Source organism: Solea solea, chromosome 21, assembly GCF_958295425.1.
Source record: "Solea solea chromosome 21, fSolSol10.1, whole genome shotgun sequence".
In the NCBI taxonomy this organism is placed as follows: Eukaryota; Metazoa; Chordata; class Actinopteri; order Pleuronectiformes; family Soleidae; genus Solea; species Solea solea.
The window spans coordinates 14,975,145-14,998,029 of record NC_081154.1 but is presented as its reverse complement, the minus strand read 5'-3'; the positions used below and the strand labels follow the sequence as shown (position 1 = coordinate 14,998,029).

Genomic DNA, 22,885 nt, shown 5'->3' with positions numbered 1-22,885 from the left:
CTCTCCAAACTATCTCCAAACTATATAAACGCTGTCCAAACTCTAGTATCCAAACTCTCCAAACTATCCAAACTCTCAACTGACCGCAACTCTCCTTCAAAAACCCACATTTTGAATGGAGCCTATATAGGGGTCTATATAGCTGTAAAACCTCGCGCTAAATCTGAACCACTTCACGAAGTAATCACGTGGTACAGCCGGGCAGCGAGGCTTCGGACGTCATCATTTTTGGCTCCTCCCCTAAATGAAGCAAGCCTCGATACGCGCATCGCGGAAACGCCCCCTCCCCTACTCGGCACACGCTTCGAAGCCTCGAAACGGAACGTCACATCACTAGTCTCAAGTAATGCTGAGTGCGTGGCATATTGTTGATAGTTGGGCTTCCTAGAAATTGGGCTTAGGTCTGGACTAGGATTCATTTGTTGTGTTTAGAGACACTAGGCTTAGAGATGCTGTTCCCCCTTGTAATATTTTTTTTTTTTTTTGTAAAGTGAATCTTAGTTATTTTCAAGTGGAGTTTCATTTTGTATTGTGTACTAACAAAGTAACCTAGCTCTTCCTTTTGAAGAGTCCTTTTCATTTGATTCTTGTTTTATTTGAACAGCATCCTCTGCCCTATTTCTGTTTGCCCATTTCGTAAATTATTATCAACTCCTGTGTTGTTAAATAAATTCTTTTTTTTACCACATGCCACCTTGGTTTTATGTTATTTCCCTCTTAACGGGTGGGGACGTAACAGCCAACAAAAAGTCAGTGTGAAGATACTTTAAGACACCAAAACAGTCTTTTATTTTCACTTTCAACTTTCATCAAATTATAGAAATCAAAATTGAGAAAAGTCCTTTACATATACAGAATAAGTGTATTCATACAAATCCTTGCTGTTCCATAAATACACCAGGTTTGCAACAAATCCTTATCATAAAGACACACAGTGTATATTTATTCAACAAAACAGTTTTGAAATACATAATCATTGGACTACAAGGGTCAAATTACATACACGTATTATGGTGATTTATCATTTCCAATAGATGATATGCAACTTGTGTGTGAGTGTGAGCATGTTTCTTTACAGCATGTGGGACTGATGGTGTATAGTACGTGTGTGTGTGTGTGTGTGTGTGTGTGTGTGTGTGGAGGCTACTGCAAATCAAAGTCAACGCCTCATCTGGGGCCGGGCTTTAAAGAGGCCTTAGAAGACGACGGGTACTTCTTGCTGTTGTGGGGCTTGCCTTTGATGTGCTGCTTTGGTGCCGTTTTCAAGTAAAAATGAAACTGGTGGGGAAAGAAACAAGGAAAAAAAGTACAATATAATTACAGAGCTTATAGACACACTTTAATCCATCACAAGCATCGTTCGGGCTTCTCTAAGTGGATGTACGTCATATATAAGGACATGTACTATATTTCAAGTTCTTCAAGTGGACAACACTGAGTGTGACTGTTCCTGAGTACTTCTCCTGTGACCTCATATGATCAAACCTGACTTCCTCTTCTCCCGTATTCAAATACACACTGACATCATGACTGGTTTTAATGACTGCGCACACGCGTCTGAAGTCAGCGTGCTTGTGTTTGCGTCTGTGTAACTGAATCAAAACACTACTCACACGGCTGTGACCCTAAAGGGCAGACTGCATTCATGCCATAGAATATAGACATATATAATAAGTTGACATCATTTTTCCAGGTTTGCAAGGTGAGACCAACCAGTTAGGATGGATTATGACCCCGCACATACACTATATCCCTGCACTCACACACAAATCGACAGTGGTACAAAGACATGTAAGGAATCTCACAGATTCTAGTCCACCCATGAGCTAAACGTACTTTTTGTCAGGCAACACCTGGCTAACAATAATAATAATAATAATAATAATAATAATAATAATAATAGTATGATCGAGGGGCCCTATTAGACATATCACATAACTTAACCTTGTTCTTTGACTAAGGGACCCATCAAAATATCAGGGGTGGATAACATAGCCTAAAGGGAGCCTAAAAAGACATCACATAATAATCAGTGTTATTTGGCTGAGGGGTCCTGTTCAGATATCAGGGGAAATAACAGAACACAAGGCATATGATTGAGGGGCCCTATTAAAACATATCACATAACATAACCAGCATTATGTGGCTTCAGGGCCTGATTGAAATATTGGGAGGAATAACATAGTAGCAAAGATATTGGGATAGTAGCGCAGAGACTTGGGCTTCAGGGCCCCCTGAACCATTGGGCCACCTGGGGGCGACTCTCCAGGTTTTAAAAATAACTCAGTTTGAATGGAAGTCTATGAGAAAATGACCCCATTACACACTTTATTTATAATGTAAGTGGAGTCAATGGTCTCAATTACTAGTCTCAGGTCATCATGGTTCAATGGAACATGATGACAATTTTGTAGGAAAATAGAGGACAAACCATGGCACATAAGAGGGGACACCAGTGTGATTGACAGCCGGTATCATCCAATAGTCTTTGAATTTCTGGTTACACCACCTCAGCAAAACATCAGACAAATTCTGAGTTCAAATTCTGAATACTACTGGGTTCATGCAGCTCAGGAATGTGGGTGTGTGAGTGCATTCAGGCCAGATTGGGAAGCGTTCAGACATGTACTGAACACAATCTGGACGTGGTTTGATAACACTCATATAAACATACCTGTATGGCCTCAGCTGGTCCCACTGTGACAGTGCTGGTGGAGGGGAGGTAACCCGGGGCCGATGCTGTAACAGTGTAGGTGCCTGGTAACAGGAGTCTGAAATAGTCGCCATCCACTCCTGCAGGAGCGCACACAAGGAGAGAGAGGTTGAAACAGATGAAGCTCTAGCACGAGTTCAGTCAGAAAAACTTCTCTTTAGCACAGTTTGGTTGTCATGTATCAATGTTTCATTCTCTTATACCCTTCTTTAATTCATTGTCTATCACTTTGCCCTCCACATGAGGGCTGTGGAGCGCTGGAGCCAATCCCAGCTGACGCAGGGTGAAAGGCAGGGGGTACACCCCTGGACAGGTCGTCTCACATGCATCACACAGAGACAAACAACCATTCACTCTTCATCCTTCATCATTCAATGAAGGATTTGTCGGTGCATTGCTTGTTCAGTTGGCATTATTTTTAATGTATATTTAAAGTGGTTGGATGGATTCTTGTTTTATTTCTACCTCTGGCCACAAGATGGCAGTGGTAGAACACTCCATCTGCGGAGATGAATAACTGCACTGTTTGATGATGCATTAAAATAAAAGTATTGGACATCTGTGACTCTTTCGAAGAAGCACCTATAACAGTTCATCAGGTGGTTTGGATATTACACAGGATTTGTAAAACACCGTCAGAAACAACATTCATGTCTGTAGAATAATGAACTGACACCAACTACATCTTACCAGTGGTCACATCATGATGGACGCCCAATACTGAGACCTCAGCGTTCTTGATGGGATTGTTGTTCTCGTCGTACACCAAGCCTTTTATCCCATGATGCACCTGGAAAGGGAGAAAATATCGTATTTTCTGTACGTGTTGTGCAACTTTCCATTCACTGGACCACATGTGCTAAATAAGGTGAATGTGGCTGCCTTGTGTTTGAATGTTGCAAATATATTGGGAGTCATAAACTACATTTCCAAGGCAAACGCCAAAACCATCAGACATCATTAACCTTCCTTGACTTTACTGACCTTCTTATGCAAAAACGGCATGGTTTATTTGATCAGTGCTGTGGAAAAATGACTGAACCTTCCCTCGTGGCCTTAAACACACCACTGTGACAAATCACCGCTGTATTTTATCTCATTTAATGCTCGACAGGGGGTAAAAGTCGTCTAACTTGTATTTCTCGCCTATATCCTGCGAATCAGAGCCAATGTACACAGGAAACCAACGTAGTGGACTCTTGGCAGCTGATGTCTTGTGTGTCGCCGTGTAACAAACAGTGTGTTTGTGGTGTGTGTGTGTGTGTGTGTGCGTGAAGTTGAAAGTTGTAATACTACACTACAATAGCTGTAATCTGCCAAATTCACACACACTTATAGTATGTGTGAAATGTGTGTTCTGACCTCTTCCATGTATGAAACCAGAGCTTCTCGATTGCCCAGCCATTCCCTGGGCAGCGCCGACGCTGCAGGGAACTTATCGCAGCTCAGCTCCAGGGTGATCTCAAAACAGTTGGAGTACAGGTAGTTAAAGTCCTGCATGCCTGGAACACACACACACACACACACACACACACACACAGATATTAGTTTATAAAATGAATGAACGTCTATCTCGAACATGTAGATAGTTTATATAGAAGCAGACAGAAAGACAATGAACAGTCTCTGTGTCTCATAAACGGGCTGTTGAGTCACTATGATTTCAACAAAATCTGGAATGTATTACAGTGGACTAAAAAAAAATGCCCCGTGCAATTTTGGTTGGTAATAAACTGGACCTTTAAGAGCATTTTTGATGGACTTTCAGTCCAGCCAGAGCCAGACAGACAGACAGACAGTCTCTGACTGACTGTGAAATACTGTCTCCAGCATACACTAAGAGGCCAAGACTGGGAGGAACGTTCAAACGTAGCCTCAAAGACCATGACATAAGACTTGGAGCAAAAAGGAGTTGTTAAAGCAAACATTTCATGCTCCTATCAAATGCGACTGTGGGTGTTTTCGTCAAAATTCAAAAGATTGCATGACTCAAGCGAAAAAGCTCAACGGTTTCACATTCCGTGGAAGAATCCAGAGAAGCTCAGCCCAGGATTTACACATCAAAGAAGTGCTTCTTGTTATTGCTGCAGTTTCAGATTATCTGAGCTACAATTGCATGCACACGGCACAAAGAGTTTGATGAACTTGGTGCACTGTAACGGACACACACGTCCCCACCCATACTCCAAATACAGGGATGAGGAATTAGTGCCTAAGCTCAATTAAATCCCAATGGCCAGTGTTGCCAGTAAGTGATATTATGTTAACAGCCCCCACTAGGCATTCAGACTTTGTGCATGAGGCGTTTAGCTACTATGGAGACATTTAAAATCATTTCTTTAAACATTTCAAATTTGCATCACGATGCAAAGACAAGAAAAAAGGTATAAAATACAAGACACAGGAGTAGAAATTCAGTAAATACTGTATATTTACTACTTTGTTGCTTTGTAAACTTCTCACTTCCCACAATAAAGTCCATGAAGGAAATTTTACATCAGGGCTAGGTGTGGGTCAAAATATCGAATATAGATATATATCATCGTCTTTCCTCGTGCAATATGAGAATGGATATGTTGGAAAATTTTGGTTCCATCTACTTTCAATATATAGATGTTTTGCTTTCTTCAATTAGACAGATATCGTGATGTATCGCTATATGATCGCTTATCACAGAATCGTTGTCTCGTGATATTATTGGTATCGTGGACCATGTATCGCGTATCGTAACGTCAAGAACCCTGTGATTCACACTCCTAATCATGGCACACAGGAGTTGTTATGTGTATAATGTGTCAGTACGTCATACAACCACACTTCCAAAAACATGAACTCTCCCTTTAACCTTTAAGGAAAATTGAGGGAACTAAAACTACAAGGAAGAAAATAGTGTGGTGTGGTTATCAAGTAAAGCTCCTCTACTGTTTACTTAATATTAAAGGGCTTTTTCTCCAAGTCCTAAAAGGGTGTACATAAAAAGGTCTATGGTGTAACATTTTACAATTAAAATGTACAATATTAGCACATATCAAATTAATAATTATTGCGAACTCAAACTGAATGTCTAAAATATTCCAGCCCTTTCATTCAGAAACCAAGAGACACCTCTGTGATTAACTGACCAAAGTGGTGTCATTTACAAACATGAGGAGCTAAACTAAGGTACGAGTGTGTGTGGGGGGTCAGCGAAGTGCAGCTGTTGATGCAGAGAAGGTGAAGAGGTTAAAAACAAAAATGAGAGCACGGAAGCTCCGGAAAGAGTTCAGGGGTCTCAAGGCATTTCATTCATGCTGAAGTCTGCGTCAGTGCTGGCCCTCATTCACATGGGTGGCCTTGTCTTTTTCTCCGGAGCCAGGAAAGATAACGGTGTCCTCTGACATACTGGGGATTCTGCGTGTCAGCAGGAGACACTGTTTTTGTGCATGGGGGTCATGATGACCTGCCTACATGTGTTGTCTCTGTAAATGTGTACAGGACTGTGTACGATACAAATACAAAAAGTACATCATGTCTTTGCATACAATCACCAACCACTTTATTAGGCACACCTGTTAATCAGCCAATCATATGACAGGGATTCATTCAGACATGTTAACATGGTCAAGATGACCTGCTGAAGTCCAGTTCCACCTAAATTTTGGACTTTTAACTGCAGTTTGTTTATTTAATGCTGATTATAAGCAGAGGCGGTACCTTTGGACAGAGAGTACCAGCTGGCCCCATTGGTGATGCCCTCATCAAAGAAGTCCCCACAGTTCCAGCCCTTGTGCATCCAGCTGTGGGCGTACGAGTAGGTCCTTGCCAACTGTTATTACACACAGACACACACAAATATAAATACGCACAATCATCCACAGACGAGATGTGTGACATGTCCGTGTAATGTCTGCTACACACCTGTCTGAAGAGCTTGTCGTCTGCCGTGGCAGCGTGAATGGTTCTCCCTCGTATGCGCGCGTCTCTCGACTTGTCGAAGGGATAATTGGCCACCACGGCTCCTCCGTGGAGGTTGGCCGACAGGACAAAGTTGTAGTTCTGCATCCATTTTATGACTGCCAATGTCTCTGGTTCAACCTGAGGAGAATATTCAATGACGCTGGTGAATAAAAGATCTTTTATGACTGCTGTACTTGTAGATTTCCCCTGAGGTGGTGTCAGTAAAGACTTATTACATTACATATGTGGAGCTTTTTATATAAATACACAAGATATTTAATGCAGCCTCTTTTTGGAATTGCCACCATAACTGTCAGAAGAAAGACCTATTTAATGCATATTTTAACTTAACGGAAAAGTATTCATCCATATATCCATGTATGCTACTGAATTCAGGTGTTCCAATCAGGCTTTGACCTAGGCCCCTTATCTCCAGTGAGGGACGATCTTAATGCTTCATTATACCAAGACATTTTGGACAAAGCTTTGCAACAAGCGTGGCAACAGTTTGAGAAAATACTTTTTTCTCTTCCAACATGACTGTGCCTCAGTGCACAAAGCAAAGACTATAAAGACATGGTTTGACGAGGTTAGCGTGGAAGAAGTTGGCTGGCCCGCACAGAGTCCTGACCTCAACCCCATTGAGCAACTTTGGGATAAACTGGAACAGAGATTGTGAGTCGGGCTTTCTCGTCCAACATCAGTGCCTGACCTCATGAATGCTCTACAGAATGAATGAACACAAATTCCTAAAGAAACACTTCAAAATCTTGAGGAGAGTCTTCCAAGAAGTGTGGAAGCTGTTATCGCTGTAAAAGGGGGACCAACTCCACATTAAAGTCCTGTATATGTATCTGAATATGTCATTACAGTCTCTGTTGGTGTAATGTTCAGGCTTCCAAATGCTCCAAGTTCAATTCACTGAAAGCAGCTCTGACTTACCACCAGTGGAAGTGGTTTTCTTTTTACACAGAAACACTGGCTTCTCATCTGCCCTTCTCAAGCCCAGGAAATCATCGTTTTACTCTCTATGTGTAGTGCAATTTTGATTTGTTCTAAACAAATCAAGACATGCTTGATGTCATTAATCATTACTTCTGGTTCTTTAAGTACAGTTAATCCTGTAGTTAAAGGTCCAGTGTGCAACTGTAGAAGGGGTTTCTTGGCAAAAAATTGAATGTACTACTTATCAATTACCAGTAGTACCATTCAAACTCTTTTTTGAGTTGACCCCTGGTGGCTATTCAATATAATTTTACTTCTGGGTTGGCTCCACAGTCTGCAGTCGCATCATTAGATTTCATCAATTCTTACACAATGGACCTTTAAACACAACCGTTACCATGAATAACTCTACAATGAGTAATTCCTAAGCCACAAAGCTTTTTCAAAGCTTACATAAAGTTAATCCCGACTTACTATTAATTAAAGCATCTCATTTTGCAGCCTCTCAGGAGGCTTCTCCAGCTCAACAGTAGAGAATATTTACAATTAACCCTTTTCAACTCCAGCTTTGGCTGCCACTCCTTCTCTCCCGTCAGTGCAAACTATCCTCGCTCACCCCACGCTGCATATCGTGCCTGGAGACAAGAAGTAATACCTCTCCTTGAGTAAGGTATGTAGGAAAATAAACACAGTCTGGCTCTGCTCAAGAATAATCAGGCCCACCGGCCTTGAACGCAGTCTTCGCACGCCCGAGTGGGACGTCTGTCTGTTTTTCGGGGATTGGCAGGTGTTTATGATCTGTGGATCTTTATATACGCCCATACATACTTTGAAGTCAGACCTGTCACTGTGGTGTAGGGTTACACATGTAGAGTACACTATATTTACTATGGACTTTTCTTATAGTTGACATTACTCATAAGGCACATATTTAAACATGTTTAAAAGAAAATCACTTATTAGCCTATACTCTTGGTTGTTTTTAGAGGCTGAGTAAATAGAGTATGAGAAGAAGCCCATGCAGTCACTCTGTGAGTGGTTATAACGTGGTCCTGAGTGACGTTAACCATAAAAATTTCATATAAAGTTGGATTCTCTGCGATGCTACTGCTGTTTTTCGAAAGTGTCACAGTTAGAACTCATATGGGAATCAAAAACATTCCACAGTTCAGGCACCGGGAGTTGATTTAAGATCAGCGTGTTTGCCCAGAAACATATTTTATACCTCGACACACCGTCTCACTTTCTTTCTTAATGAGAAAAAAGGAAAAACATAAGCCACTGTGGATAAAACATCATCCACTGGCTAATGTCAAAGTAGCATAGCTGAGCCGGCGAGTGTGTGAGGATGCAACTGTGGCCACCATGAATGACGTATCTGTAACAGCAGCACAGTTTCCCTTTTGTGTATCTTCCTTCAGGCAGTCGACAGCCGAGCCACAACTGGAAGGATCAGCTATTTAGTTTGCACAAATGTATTTGCATGAAACAACTGGAAGGCTTCATAGAAATAAAAGGGAATACAGAAGCACAGTTTCTAAATGTGTCATTTTATGATGAGAAAAGGACACATTCAGCCTCCTGTGAATATCTTATCTTTGACTTTTAAAACTAGGCTGGATGTTTTATTATATTTGTAGACATTTTACATGAGAACATCCAGTTGCCTCAGGCAGGAGGAACTAAAGACCACATCGGTTTATCGAGACACTTCAAATGAACGGTGAACACAGGGGAGCTCTGTTACCGTCTGCTGAAGATAAAGACGACGATTGCGGACGAGACGGCCTCATGTTCTGACCTTCCTTCTAACAATGTACTTTCAGTAGAAACTTCACAGCACATGCTTGCATACTCCAACTTCTTAATTGATTTGTAACCTAAATAAACCCTTAATAACGAGAGTTAGAGGCCAAAGGGAAACAATGTCTCCCCCCACAGCCCAACTACAGCAAATGGCATTACTGATCCACAGATAAAACCATGAGGTGACTGTGTGATTCTGCAGATATTCAAGAGCAGGCAAATGTAGAACCAACTGTCTCAAACGCACACTACTCAACAAGGAATCAGGTTAACTGATTTAACTGTCATGTTTCTCAATAAGTACTGTCACTTCAGTGTTGCACTTTACTCTTGCACATGTTTGCACTGTTTAATACTGTTTGGACAGTATTTAGTGATTTAGATATTTATATTAGCTCTTACTTGTATGTGTGAATGTGTGTTTTAGGGCAAGTGCAAAACTCAGTTTTTATTCTGTGAATTATACATCTTTTCTTGACTGTGTGTTGTTTCTATCACGCTGTGTGTACATTCTGCATGGAAAAATCTCCCTGTGAGGTTAATAAAGTATATGAAATTTGATTTGATTTGAGGGCTTTGTGTAGTTTTCATTTCCCATTTGTATCATGACAACAATAGACTTCCACAACCAAGGGTCCATAGAGAAGTAGCACAGGAGTGAGTGTGTTGATTGTATATAGAAAGTGGCCGTCGGTGTCTTTGGAATATAGACGACTTTAATAGACATCATGGGTTTGTACATTTGTGCGTGGAGTCACTCAGTATCTCCAGATAGCAGATAACAGATAAACTCTGAAACCACACATTAGGTCAACTCAGCTTCTCACAGTGGTGACAGAGAGAGAGAGAGACAGAGAGAGAGAGAGAGAGAGAGAGAGAGAAATGTTGAGCTGGAGCTGACATACTTCACATAAAGGAACATCTTATCACAAGTTTTTGTCTGTTGAGTGAGGACCGCTGTGTTTTTATTTAATTTTGTTTACTTTTACTTGACATTCAACAAACTCAAGGTTTTTCCTGCACTTGAAATTATTTTTCCATACCCCCCCCCCAAAACCCACAACAGAGACAAGCGGATGCCATGACGAATAAATTCATATTACTTGTCAACAAGACTTCTGGAACGGTCTTCAAAATTAAACTCTGATCAAAAAAAACAGTATGAGAGCAGCTGCTATCTTCATCTAATTCATTACATTTGCAAGGACGAAGAAAAGCACCTTTTTACCTAACAAGATATAGGTTTTAGATCAGTGGTTCTCAAACGTTTTATATCAAGTACCACCTGAGAAAATACAGAGCTCTCGAAGTAACACCATTATCACCAGTGGTGTGAATAGGTCGAGCAAAGTCAGCCACAGACTTTTCACAGGACGCAGATTTCATTTGCTCTCTCATCATCCTCCTCTTCCTCACATATACTCTACATACACTGGTATAGTGAAATTAGATTAAGATGGAGTGAGAGATAAGGTGACTAATTATTATTATTTAATTTGTTTTGGGGGGGTCAAAATCCCTCAGAAAAACTAGTAGAACAGCATTTCTGATTGCCCTCCAAGTACCACTAGAGGAAAGCTTCCCACACCATTAATGGTACATGTACCACAGTTGGAGCACCGTGGTTTTATAAATAAGTAAATTCTGCAGACAACACAATCCAAACGGATAAGATGAACACAAATGTATACAATGCAGCCACACACGATCCCGGCCTGTCACTGACTTTCTGAGCCCACTTGTTTAAATTTATGGCCACTTTATTTCCATTTCACTGGCAGTGCAGTGTGTCCGGTGCAAGTTGAGGCCAAACACACACAGACACAAGAATGAAAGACGTTTCCCTCCGTGTCCCTCTCTCACTCTATCACTTATGCACACCCGTGTGTGTGTATACAGTACAGGTTGATAAATGGACAAAATGTGACAATGTCTCCTCAGTGTTTATCCAGTAGCACTGACCTGCTGCTCCCAGTTGTCCGGCAGGGGCAGGTGGTGGTTTTTCCCCTTGCTTTTCTCATAGTAATACATGAGCCCGTTCAGGTCTGGAAAGTTCCTGTTCAGATCGATGTCTCTGGCGTTCCCTCGGCCCACCAGGTAGCCATTGAACTCTGGACCCTGTTGACCCACAGACAAACAGTAGAGTGTGAAAATCTGTCAAGGGCTTACTTATTTTCATTGTGCAGTGAAGAGACACTATTGCATAAAGGTTATTTTCAGAATAACTTTTGAATTATTATTATAAGTTGATTATTACCTCTTTTACTTGGGAAATAGAACTCAGTTCCTTCCCAAAGACATTTAATTTAATTTAATTTAATTTAATTTAATTTAATTTAATTTAATTTAATTTAATTTAATTTAATTTAATTTAATTTAATTTAATTTAATTTAATTTAATCACAAAAATATTCCAATACTATTGGAGTGATTACTATAATACTTTTAAATTCACAATAACCTAAGATTTATTTTGCTGTAAAAACAACCTTTTTCTGACTAGAAACTTGATTTATTCCTTTACACATGGAGGAAAAATCATGAATTTTACATCACGCCACACAGGAATTGTTGATCTATTTCTAACGCCATCAGTATGTGAAAATGTGTTATTTTGTGACTTCGGTGTTGAAAATCATTAATTCAGATTAACCCAAGTTTAACAAGCAGCAGTAGACCAGCAGCTCCCATGTCTCAGGGAGCTAGAAAGGCTGATATTCTCTATGGACTTTGGTGTGGGAGAGTGAGAAGTGGACACACAGCCAGAAAAAGCATTTAAAAAGTCAAACAAATCATGCTTGAATCCACAATAACCTAAGATGATGGTTGCAGCTTTATCTCGCTGTAAAAACAACCTTTTCCGACAAGAAACGTGATTTATTTATTCACTCCTTGCACCAAATTCCATAGAGAAAATCATAAATTTTACATCATGGCACTCAGGAATTGTTGATCCATTTCTACTTCCATCAGTGAGTGCAAATTTGTTTTGGCTGGTGTTGGAAATCAATCATTCAGATTTACCCAAGCTTAACAAACAGAAACTTAACAAACGAGGCAGCAGTAGACCAGCAGCTCACGTGTGCTGGGGAGCTAAAAATGCTGAATTTCTCTCTGGACTTTGGCTTGGGAGAGTAAGAAGTTTACACACAGTCAGAAAGGGCTGTCAAATAAAGTAGCAAATATACCCTTTAACAGGCATAGTGGCTAAAAGAGTGATTTTTTTTGATAAGCCTCAAGACATCTGAGTCTTAAAAGATCCTTCAAGTTTCCTGGAATATTCAGCCATATCAGCAGTACAATCATGTTTCAGCCATCAGGGCAGGACAGACCTTGATGGTTGAAATTACTGTTGATAAGATTCAACAGCCATGAAATAGCCAACGATTTTTAACTCATCATCCTCTTGAGTGGACAATTTCCACCAACAGGGTAGCACTCTGCACTCCAAGCACAAAAAGTATATTGTTGTGCTTCGTTATAATGGGCAAACAATGGTGACTTCCTGTGTTTGCATTGAGTTTGATGTTAAATTTACACTGTATTTTTAAGTACAGTATATTTTACTCCACATTTTATATCTTCTGATGCCACAGACATGATCCTCTTGTTGCTTTTCTCCTCAGAAAGCCCAATTACTACCCACAGTCCCCGCAATGCTATGAATCCATGATTAAAACAACCCTCCCCTTGTTTTCCAGATGCTGCCACTGCAGCCAAACATCTGTGATGCGACAAATTATAGTGTGATGCACATGTGTCATCTGAGTGGCAGACGCAGGGAGCATCATGTGCAACCGACCTCCTCAGGATATATAATTAAAGACGTATGTGTGTGTGTGTGTGTGTGTGTGTGTGTGTTCCATGGCCTATGTAATTACCTCTGGCTGAAAGCGAGGGGCTCTCTTTCTCTCAAAGACCTGATCGTTAGTGTTTTTATGGACAAAAAAACGGAAGAATTTCCTTGATAGTACTTTGCTCTAAGTTGCTCGTTTTAAGGCTGTACATGTTAAATGTAAACAGATGTCCACTACGTTTAAACGATTGTCACTTCACACAATGCTGATTGAGCCAATCAGCTCCACATGACTCTCCCTCTCTCTCATGATCGCACTGTTTCATTTTCATGTCACCTGGTGATATTATAGTGCCGCACACAGAGCAACGGTTTATACGTTACGACTTATGGGGCAAGGTGGAGGCGAAACGGACGCTCACATTTGGATTATGATTGAAAACTATTTTAATCACAATCATATGATCGCCTGTGTGTTGCTGCTGTTCCTGCACCATGCAGCTCCATGTTTGCTGGATGAAATCTGGATGAGTCACCTTACTTTTAAAGACAGATATACACAACACAACCTCCTCAAGTAGAAAGAAACAACACGCTCTCTTTCTCTCTGTGTGTGTATGTCTCAATATAAGTTGTTCACTGGAGCTTTAATTACATATACATGGCCAAATGTGTACTGTTGCATTTACATTTCATTACTAAACGTGTGCTAAAATGTGATAAAATACAGAATCAGGTGTTTATCACAGATCGTCTCCAGTGCTTTTCCATTATGCTTTCCTACTCTACTTGTGTTTTTTGCTTTTCCATTACTGATGTACCTAAAGTGTGACGTCAACAGACTGCCGGCCACCGTTAGGTCAGAGAGTGTCGTCACTGGGAGAGTCATGAGCGCGACGTCCGACACAAGAATCAAACTGAACAATGCTGAACTGTAGCTCCTTTAAAGACTTAAACATCCTGAAAACATGCGTTAATCTCACAAACATTTTGCAACAGCATTACTAAAATCTCAATGTTTAACAGAGGAGTCTGGTGTGTTTAGCGACAGCACTGCTGAAAGCTGGCAATTGTGAGCAGAATTTATGTGTAAATAACTGGGCCTAAAATTAGCTTCCTCTGTTTCAAAAACCAGCAACCACCACAGTTCTGAATACATGTTGCTGGAGGCTAAGACGTGTGTAGAATGCGTGTGGTGAGCTGTGATTTTGCTTTCATGTATTAGGTTTCACTGAGGGGGCTTCAGCACTGGCAAGAACACGCTCGAGGAAAAATGTGGAAACTTTTTTTTTCTCCCTAAGTGGCAAATGATTGCTTAAGACAAACAGCCAAACGTGTCCCTGAGGAAGATTTTTCCTAGTGCTTGCGGAGGCCTTGGGGTCAGCGTGTGCATTACCTGTTGGGCAGCCACTTCGTAGCCATCGGGGTTCATGGAGGGCAGGATGTGGATGCGCGTGTCGTGGATCAGCCTCATGATCCGCTGGTTTCCGGCGCGATACTCCTCACACATAAACTGGGAGAGCTTGATGAGCAGCTCACGGCCGAGCACTTCGTTGCCGTGCATGTTGCCCACGTACTTGAACTCGGGCTCCACTGGTGAGGAAAGGAAGAGAGAGAGAGGGAACATGACATGAGGGTCAGAAAATCAGATATGAACTGCAAGGCTTGACAATAAAAATGACTGCATACACACACACACACACATCCTTGCAAAGCATCAATGAGGATACTCTCCCAAGGCCTTTATTCTAACCTATACCCTAAATATAACCTAATTATATCATTAAAACCTAGTTTTAACCCTCAAAATACCACACATAGATGGGAGGACCAGCCAAAAATCACATCATAGGGTGAAAATGTCCTCACTAAGATACATTTGAATCACAATCTGTCCTCAGACATGCAAACAGTCACAATAAACTATGTTTATGCACATTGTGCACACTATTGGCAAAGGATACATATCCCAAATACACAGGTACGATATCCGGCAAGGTGATAATTTGCAAATTTAACACTCTTATAGTAAAATATCAGTTATAAGCATGAACAATATACCATTTTTACCACAACTAGTGGTCAGAGGCTTGAATATAACACAAAACAACTTTTTTCTTACACCGCTGATAAGGTCTGTCTGTGAGTAATTGTGAGCTGATAAATAAAGTTACTCGGTAATGTGAGGAACTATATTGTTATTACATTGCTATTGACTACACTGGGACAGGACCCACAGTTGGTGTCATGGGAGATTTTTTTTTGGGGTCCCCAAATAAATTGGTGGAATTTTCTCCACCATTTCAGATATATTAAATTGCCCATGGATACATGGAAGTTGCCATTCCTTTATGGAACACTGTATATATTTTTAGGTGTTACAGAAATTACAGCAAAAAGAGTCAGAAACATTATAACTGCTGTTGTCATGATCTATATCTATACTGTGATATTTTGTCAACTTTAAATGGTGAATCCACATAAAAACTCTTTTAACCAACAGTTCAATGCTACTGATGACACTGGTTTGTTTTATGTTTTATTTATGTGTGCTTTACTATGATTGAAGTGAAATAGATAACTGATGGAGGGACGCTGAAAGCCTCTATGTAGATATGAGTATTAAGCCTCGGACGTCAAGCACAGATAATATGTATAATATGTATAATATGTGTAAGCCTTTTTTGGTGCTCACCAAGTCCTTTTCCTCTTTAAGACTTTACTGTGCCATTTCTTTAAGTACCCAGTCTAAAACCTAAACTAATTAGCTCACTTGGCTCCCAAGTTATTGCATTATTGGAATTTCTTGATAAGGATTTTCCTCACCATGTCTGACAAAGGTGGTCTTGGGGGAGTGAGACCGATTGCAGCTGATTGAATTATTTGGATAGGGTCATCTGTGAGCATTCCTGTGAGTATCTGTTGGTGATTGGGTGAGCCACTTATCCAAACAGTCTCCCTCTCTGTATAGGGTTCCCTCCTTCAGCGGGTCCCTTCATTAATCACTGAGAGACCTATGGGCCCCCAAATACTATACAGCTACAGAGAACAGAGCTACTGTTGAGCACTGGCTGCTGTGGTCTATATGTGTGTGTGTGTCTAATCCAGTATTATTTTACACGGCATCAACTATATGTCAAAATTAGGGGCCGGGACAATACATCTGGGATTCCATAATATGGATAAGTGCAATTTTCTTTCCCATCCAATCTAAGACATATTATACATAACTGGCAAATATAAATACGAGGCAGTATATAAGGGGGAGAGCATTTTACTAGATCACCAAAGATCCCGAGAGAGGGCAAATTTGGATGTCTGCCATAAAACGACCTCAAAGTGAGTAAAAATATGAAGTGTTGTGAACCCACAGGCAACAGATTCTGCTTCTGTAGTGGTCACTTCGTATCAGGTGCAGAATCCGACACTAATTAATTTTATCTTAAATCTTGTTTATTTAACATGCTGGAATAATCTGGTCTGCTGTGGCTGTCTCCATACTCGCTAAAAGCACCTGAGGGACATTTTCGGTGTCAGATATATTCTGTCTGTCAGGTTCTGTGATATATTGCTCGATCTCTGTGGATTTAAAGTGCACAGTGAACTCTGACGGCTTGAAACTGGCACTGCAGCTGTTCATTAGTGCAGAAGCTCTTCCTGCCAACATGGCAGAGTAAACAAACGGAGTCACATGACCTCCAGAGCTCTTTGACAATAGCCCACGAATTGCAGATGAATAGAACTTCTTGAGGAAAACTGGCAACTGCTACTTTCTCTTTCCACCAAGTAAGTAGAAATATCCTTATTCTGAATTTTTTTTTTTTTTTTTAAATAACCTCAAACTATTTTTAAATTTAAATTAATAGAAATGCAGCTGTAACTGCATTTGCTCTCATGCTGTACACATTAAGAACTAGAAGTAGAAGTGGATTTCAGGGTGTTGTGTCGGTGAGCAGATATCTCCAAATTTAAACACCCTCCACCCTGCTTCAGGCACCAAAATGGTGCAGCTTGGCCACTTTAAATATAGCTCATACTCTTTAAAAGGACGCCTTGAGTTCATAAAACAGTGTTTGGTTCAAGTGCAGAGCTTTAAGGGAGAGAAGGAATAAAACACACACACACACACACACACACACACACTCAGCAGTATGGGAAAGACATGAACTTCCTAAAGGGTGGAGGAGGGCTGACCCAGACAAGGCCTAAGGTCACTCCCCCTCTGTGAAGTACACGGTTCCTGTTTTTCACCCTCGGTCACCTTGCAACAGAACAGACTCACATCCTTCTATTCTACTTAAGGAAGCCCCTACGTGTGCAGAGTTCGCCCCCACAGTCAAAAAAGCATTCCCTTGTCAGGAATTTTTTTCCTCCTACCCCATTCCCACTGATCAGAAAAAAGTTTAATTCTGGGCTTATATTGGATTTTCACCAACGGTAATTTGTTTAATCAGCATTCACTCCCAGGAAACATGACTCTGTGATGCACATGGCTTTTTATATTATCTTTTTTTGTGCTCTGTATCATTTATTTCATTAACTGGATAAGGTAAACGATTGATTTACAGAGAGACTGAACAAAAAGAGTAAATAACATTATCACTGAGTTGTTGTTTAATTCTCTCCCTGACTCGTTTTGTTTGCTGCACATCCGTGACATCACAACTGACGCAACGGAGAAGAAAAAAACAAAAAATAAGGCAGAACAACCACTGGCAATGGAATCTGGTGTTAATCACCCAGGTTTCCGAATCCAGAACCTGCTAATTTCAGTGTCAAAGAGGCTTCAAATAGCTGCTATACATATGCAGTGTTAAAATCCCTCCCATGAGTGCAAACATTTGACCTGCTTTCAAAGCAAACACTTGCTGTAATGAGTTTATGGATTTTAATTTGCAAGCGATATGCAAAAATAAACACACGAGCAGCTGATTCAGCGGTGAGGAGACAGGGGAACGCAAACAGAGCTTCTGTGAGAGTGGGATCAGGGTTGAAGCCTTGTTGACTCAAAGCGCACTCCTGTGTCATCTGCTCCGCTTTGACTAACACTCCACATTTTCTCAGCGGTTTTAATGGCAAAAAAGGAAAAAAAGAAATGAAATGAATCACAGATGTTGACTCGGTTGTTTCACTTTTGCCTTTTCCTCGTTCACCGCGGGCTTTCCATAGATTATGGTCACTGATGTTTATCAGAGGGATGACTTTCATCTCCACTGCTGAGCCACACGGCAACTCGGCTTCTTAAAGCCTCGTCGAAGGCTTGCGTTTCAGCTCACTGGGGGTGAAAACTGGAGCCTGCAGTGCATGGACTGCTCTGTTCTCTGCCAGCTATGTCCTCAGTCCCAACAGCAAGAAGAGGAAAAACAAATTACCAGCCACTGACAAGATTAGGATGCTAGAATCCATTGTCATTTAAAGAAAAACATATTTTTTTGCCATTACAACAATGTATCTGAGATATATAAACTTTAACACCATGTGTATTTTACATACAACTAAGAAAAGTACATTGAAATAGGAATAAACTGAGTGTATTTTGTGCAGTCTTGTGTAATTTCCAAGGTAATTAATAAGCTAATTATCATGTCATTAATGATACTGTACAAGGCAGTACCATATTAAGTCACCTTTAAGATGCACCTGAGTACATTTAGAAGAATATAATGTTTCAAAGGTATCCAAATCATATATAAGGAACACTTGATTAAGCATTCTGCTTCGTACACTTAAATAAGTATACATTCAATTCAAGTTAAAAGTTAATATATGCTACATTTAGGTTTTCTAGTGTTCGAAGTGTGAGTGTCATTATGTGGAAGCAGATTTTTATGTTATTTAATACTGAACTGTATTAAATAACACGTTTCTAATATTTCAATGGGGTGCTTGAGTATAATGGTAATTGGTTTTGATTTGATATGCCATCAAAAAATGAAGTATAAGTACCACTACTGTATTTCAAATTCTGTTTTAGATGTGCATCAAGTACAGTTACATGCACCTTACAATTACATTAACACTTAGTATACTTAAAGTTGTTTTAAAATATGACATTTAATATGGACTGAGTATGTAACTTTCACCAAAAACACCTTAAGTACATCTCTTTTCCACCTGGGATGTGATTTATTCCCTATACTCCAGTATCATCCTTCATTAAAACACTTTATCCTAATGGAACATGTCCATCCACACCGGACCCTGCACACAGAAGGTTCAGTTTACTCACATGCCTCATGGATGCCCGGGTTATCGCTGAACTCCAGCACGTAGAGCTGTCGTCCCTCCACGCTGCGCCCGATGCTGTAGATGCGAGTGATGTAGGGACACTCGTTGTGTACTGCAAACAGGGCTCGCACCATCTCCTCATACCGGTGATGCTGGAAGTCCGAGCCGGACACCAGGAGCCCCATCAGCCCCAGCAGGACGGAGCCAAGCCAGGAGAGAGCCCCCCGCTGCTGCATGGTCCCTCTGCCAGAGTTGTGCAGCACAGCAGGAGCTTAACGGAGGAGACTGCTGCAGCAATGCAATACACTCAGACACTGTCAGATGTGTATTTAGCTCTTCACACACCAAACATACTGGTTACTCCCTGTGCTTGCTCTTGCCCTTTCTTGTTCCCCTTCTCTCTCCTGCTCTCCCTCTCCCCCCTTGCCTCCTCCCACATACAGTCCTCACATTGAAGAGCAAGTAAGGACAGCCCCTCGCTCCTTCTTTGTCTCACTCTCCTCCTCCAACAGCTGCTTCTCTCCCTCGCTCTTTGCCTTTGAGTCCTTGTCAAGTACATGCTACTTGCTTTATTGCTGCCTCAAATGCTTCTACCTCAAGTAGCTCGCCCCACAGGACCCTCGGCTCCCTGAACACACAATCTGAATTTCATCCCGTCTCCCAGAGACTCATTTTCTATCCCTTTCTTTGTCTCTTACTCCAGCACGGTTCCATACTGCCCTCCTGGGAAAGAGGGGTTGTTTCCACGGTACTGCTCTCCCCAACCCCTGAAGCCCTCAATCATCCATTCATTAACTCTTAAGTCAACACACAACCCCTGTTTGTGTGTGTGTGTGTGTGTGAGAGAGAGAGAGAGGGAAAGAGGGAGAGAGAGCGAAGTCTTTCACAATCTTTAGACTGGCTTTGTTGCTTGCTTTCCCCAGAAACATTAATACACACAAACTTGTAGAAAAACATACCCACGCACGTCTAATGGGCCAGGGAAGAAAGACCAATTGCTGCAGTTAGACTACTAAAGACACCAATTGATGCCAAGTCACATGCACACAGCCCCCCCCCCCCCCCCCCCCAAAACACACACACGCACATGCATAGGTTCGCACAGCTAGGACATGCTTCTATTCATTTGGACAGCCTAAGCAAAGCGTTAACCAGTTAATGCCTTACCCTTACCACAGATCAAGTCTTAGCCCTGAACTTAACCAGTTCCTCAGGAATGAAGCTCTGCCTCATTAGAAGCAGGATTTGGTCTCCATATGGACATGGTCTGTGTTTGCAGAAAAGGACCAAAAGAAGTAATAAATACAAGTACACACATGCACACGCACAGACTGCAGCGCATGCAAGAGGTGCTGTCAATCAAACCTTCTGGAGAATTAAGTTGGGTTTGTTTCAGAGAATTGTGCAACTTCTTTGTTAAAAGTGTTTCAGGGAAAAGCAAGTTGAAGATGGAAAATTGAGCAACATGAAGCTCAAGTGGCAAGAAGCAAAATACAGGAAGGAAGAGCAACTGACAAGGATTGAGAGAAAAGGGGGGAGGGGGGACGAGGAAAGGAGACAATGTGAAGGACGGAGATAAAGACAGAAGCACAAAGAAAAACTTAGCTGGCCTTTGGGGTGGCCAATGATTCAACAACATTATATACTGTGGCATCATTTTCTTCAGAATCAGTGTGGTCTCTTCCACTTCCAGTGAGGAGCAAAACGTCATATTTACGGACATTTGATAGCAAAAAGCAGCAATAGCAACTGAGACCAAAGATCTTTTTGGTCACATATTACCCTACTCTAGCTGCAATATGCTTTCATTTAACAAAACATGCCTTTCTGATATTGATTTCCATAAAAAATGCAAACCTTTATGCAGCAACGCCTTTGCAATTGGCATCGTCTCTGCTGCTGATTATGTCTCCTCCACTTCACTGTTAACATTTGGCCCACTTCAAGGACATGTCTCAGCTGAACAACAGTTCACTGAAAGTCACTCGGAAATAAAACACACTTGTCGAGCTGACTGCACATCCCCAAAACATCCTTCAGTTAATAAATGGGTCTTTGGTGTGAGTGGTGTCTGAAGTCTTAAAAATATCTCAGGTCACAGTTAGAGCTGACCTGGCTGTCCACAGCTGTACCAGTCAGATACACAGAGGTTTGCTGTCAGTAAAAACATGGCTACTCGCAGGGAAAGACCGGATGAAATGGCTTGATATCACTTTTCAATGTCTAATATCAATACTGATATCACAACCTTGGTATCTACCGCTATGAATATCAGTTCATTTTATATCTTTTAAACTATGAAGCTGACATAATTCTCCAACTGTATAAAACATATTCTGCTCCCATTTTAAAAATGTTCTCTTCCTGATATCTGATCTAGTGCTTTTGACCAGTATCAGACCGACACTGATACTAATGATGCTCTTAAAATCTAAGACTGCTTAAATGTACACTATATCTTGCCATTAGAAAGCTTTTTTCCAACCGACAATTGAAGTTGCTGTGGCTTTGTTAAGTGGTCACTCCCTGCACCAACGTCCATTGAGAAAATCTGCATTTTTACATCACAATACAAAGGAGTCAGCAGTACAACAGCAGCTGCTGTGTCCACGTGTGTGTCCTAAAAACAATGACTTTGGTGCGGGAGAGTGAGCGGTACACAAACTTAATTTTCCAGTCAGTACAGGCTGTGAGACAAAGCAGCGACTTAAGCAGGCTGCATATTATTTGTTTTAGGTTAGCCTTTTTGTTCAACGGCTAAAATAATCCCTTTTCCCTTGAGTCGTATATGTCCCTCATATAACCACACTTCATGTTCCCAGAACTATTCTTTTTAGTTAAGTTAAAACATCACACATTAGGAATTGGGTTACCTTGAAGAAGTTCACCTTTGGTTTTCAACCTGAAGTAAATGTGTAACTAACTATGTGAATTACTTGAACACGTTTTGCCCTGCAGCAGTTAACTAATAGCAAAACTAACTAATAGCATACAGTGTGGACAGTCCACCTTAGCCGAGCAGCTGAAACTGTTTTTGTGTGTAAATACGCATGTAAATACATTACTCACCTGCATTCAAATGCTTGAAGACGACTTATTGTAAGATAACGACATCTGGTGGAGGTAAATGACTGGTCAAAACAGCATTCATTTGTTTTTCCGTTGCCCATTAATGTGGAGTGTGCTTTTTTTCTCGCCTTTACGGTATACACTGAGCAGCCCAATTTCCGGTTTTCAAAATAAAGTATTGACAAAACACAACCCAACGTACTAAAAGGAAAAATGTATAGAACAGCAATCACAATAGAATATAGAATATTGCAGTATAGTGTATGACTGTCATATTACGATAACTTGTTTAACCATGTATGTATGTAATGTTTAAATTAATCAATTAATCATGGGGGTAAGACTATTGAACAGTGGTGTAATACATTTTGGCCAAAGCACTAAGAAATTGT

At 40.9% G+C, this 22,885-nt stretch overlaps 1 protein-coding gene across 1 annotated transcript; it reads right to left on the bottom strand.

The window, feature by feature from the left end:
- Positions 1 to 765: 765 nt before the first annotated feature.
- Positions 766 to 22,622, bottom strand: cpn1 (carboxypeptidase N, polypeptide 1). The gene is made up of 10 exons (XM_058621655.1): positions 22,494 to 22,622; positions 19,426 to 19,667; positions 14,593 to 14,789; positions 11,363 to 11,518; positions 6,611 to 6,787; positions 6,407 to 6,518; positions 4,076 to 4,215; positions 3,404 to 3,503; positions 2,675 to 2,793; positions 766 to 1,278 (listed from the first exon to the last, which is right to left on the bottom strand). The coding sequence occupies exons 1-10, from the start codon at positions 22,592 to 22,594 to the stop codon at positions 1,168 to 1,170; spliced, it is 1,455 nt and encodes a 484-aa protein (XP_058477638.1). The 5' UTR covers positions 22,595 to 22,622; the 3' UTR covers positions 766 to 1,167.
- Between the last annotated feature and the right edge of the window lie 263 nt (positions 22,623 to 22,885).

What these genes read in the sequence shown, in the direction of transcription:
- cpn1 (XM_058621655.1), bottom strand. Translation starts at nt 22,594, where the DNA reads ATGGGCAACGGAAAAACAAATGAATGCTGTTTTGACCAGTCATTTACC. An exon ending in CTTCAAGCATTTGAATGCAG is followed by an intron (nt 19,668 to 22,493) that starts GTGAGTAATGTA and finishes CAACTCTGGCAG; the next exon opens with AGGGACCATGCAGCAGCGGG. An exon ending in TGGTTTCATACATGGAAGAG is followed by an intron (nt 3,504 to 4,075) that starts GTCAGAACACAC and finishes CTCCCTTTCCAG; the next exon opens with GTGCATCATGGGATAAAAGG.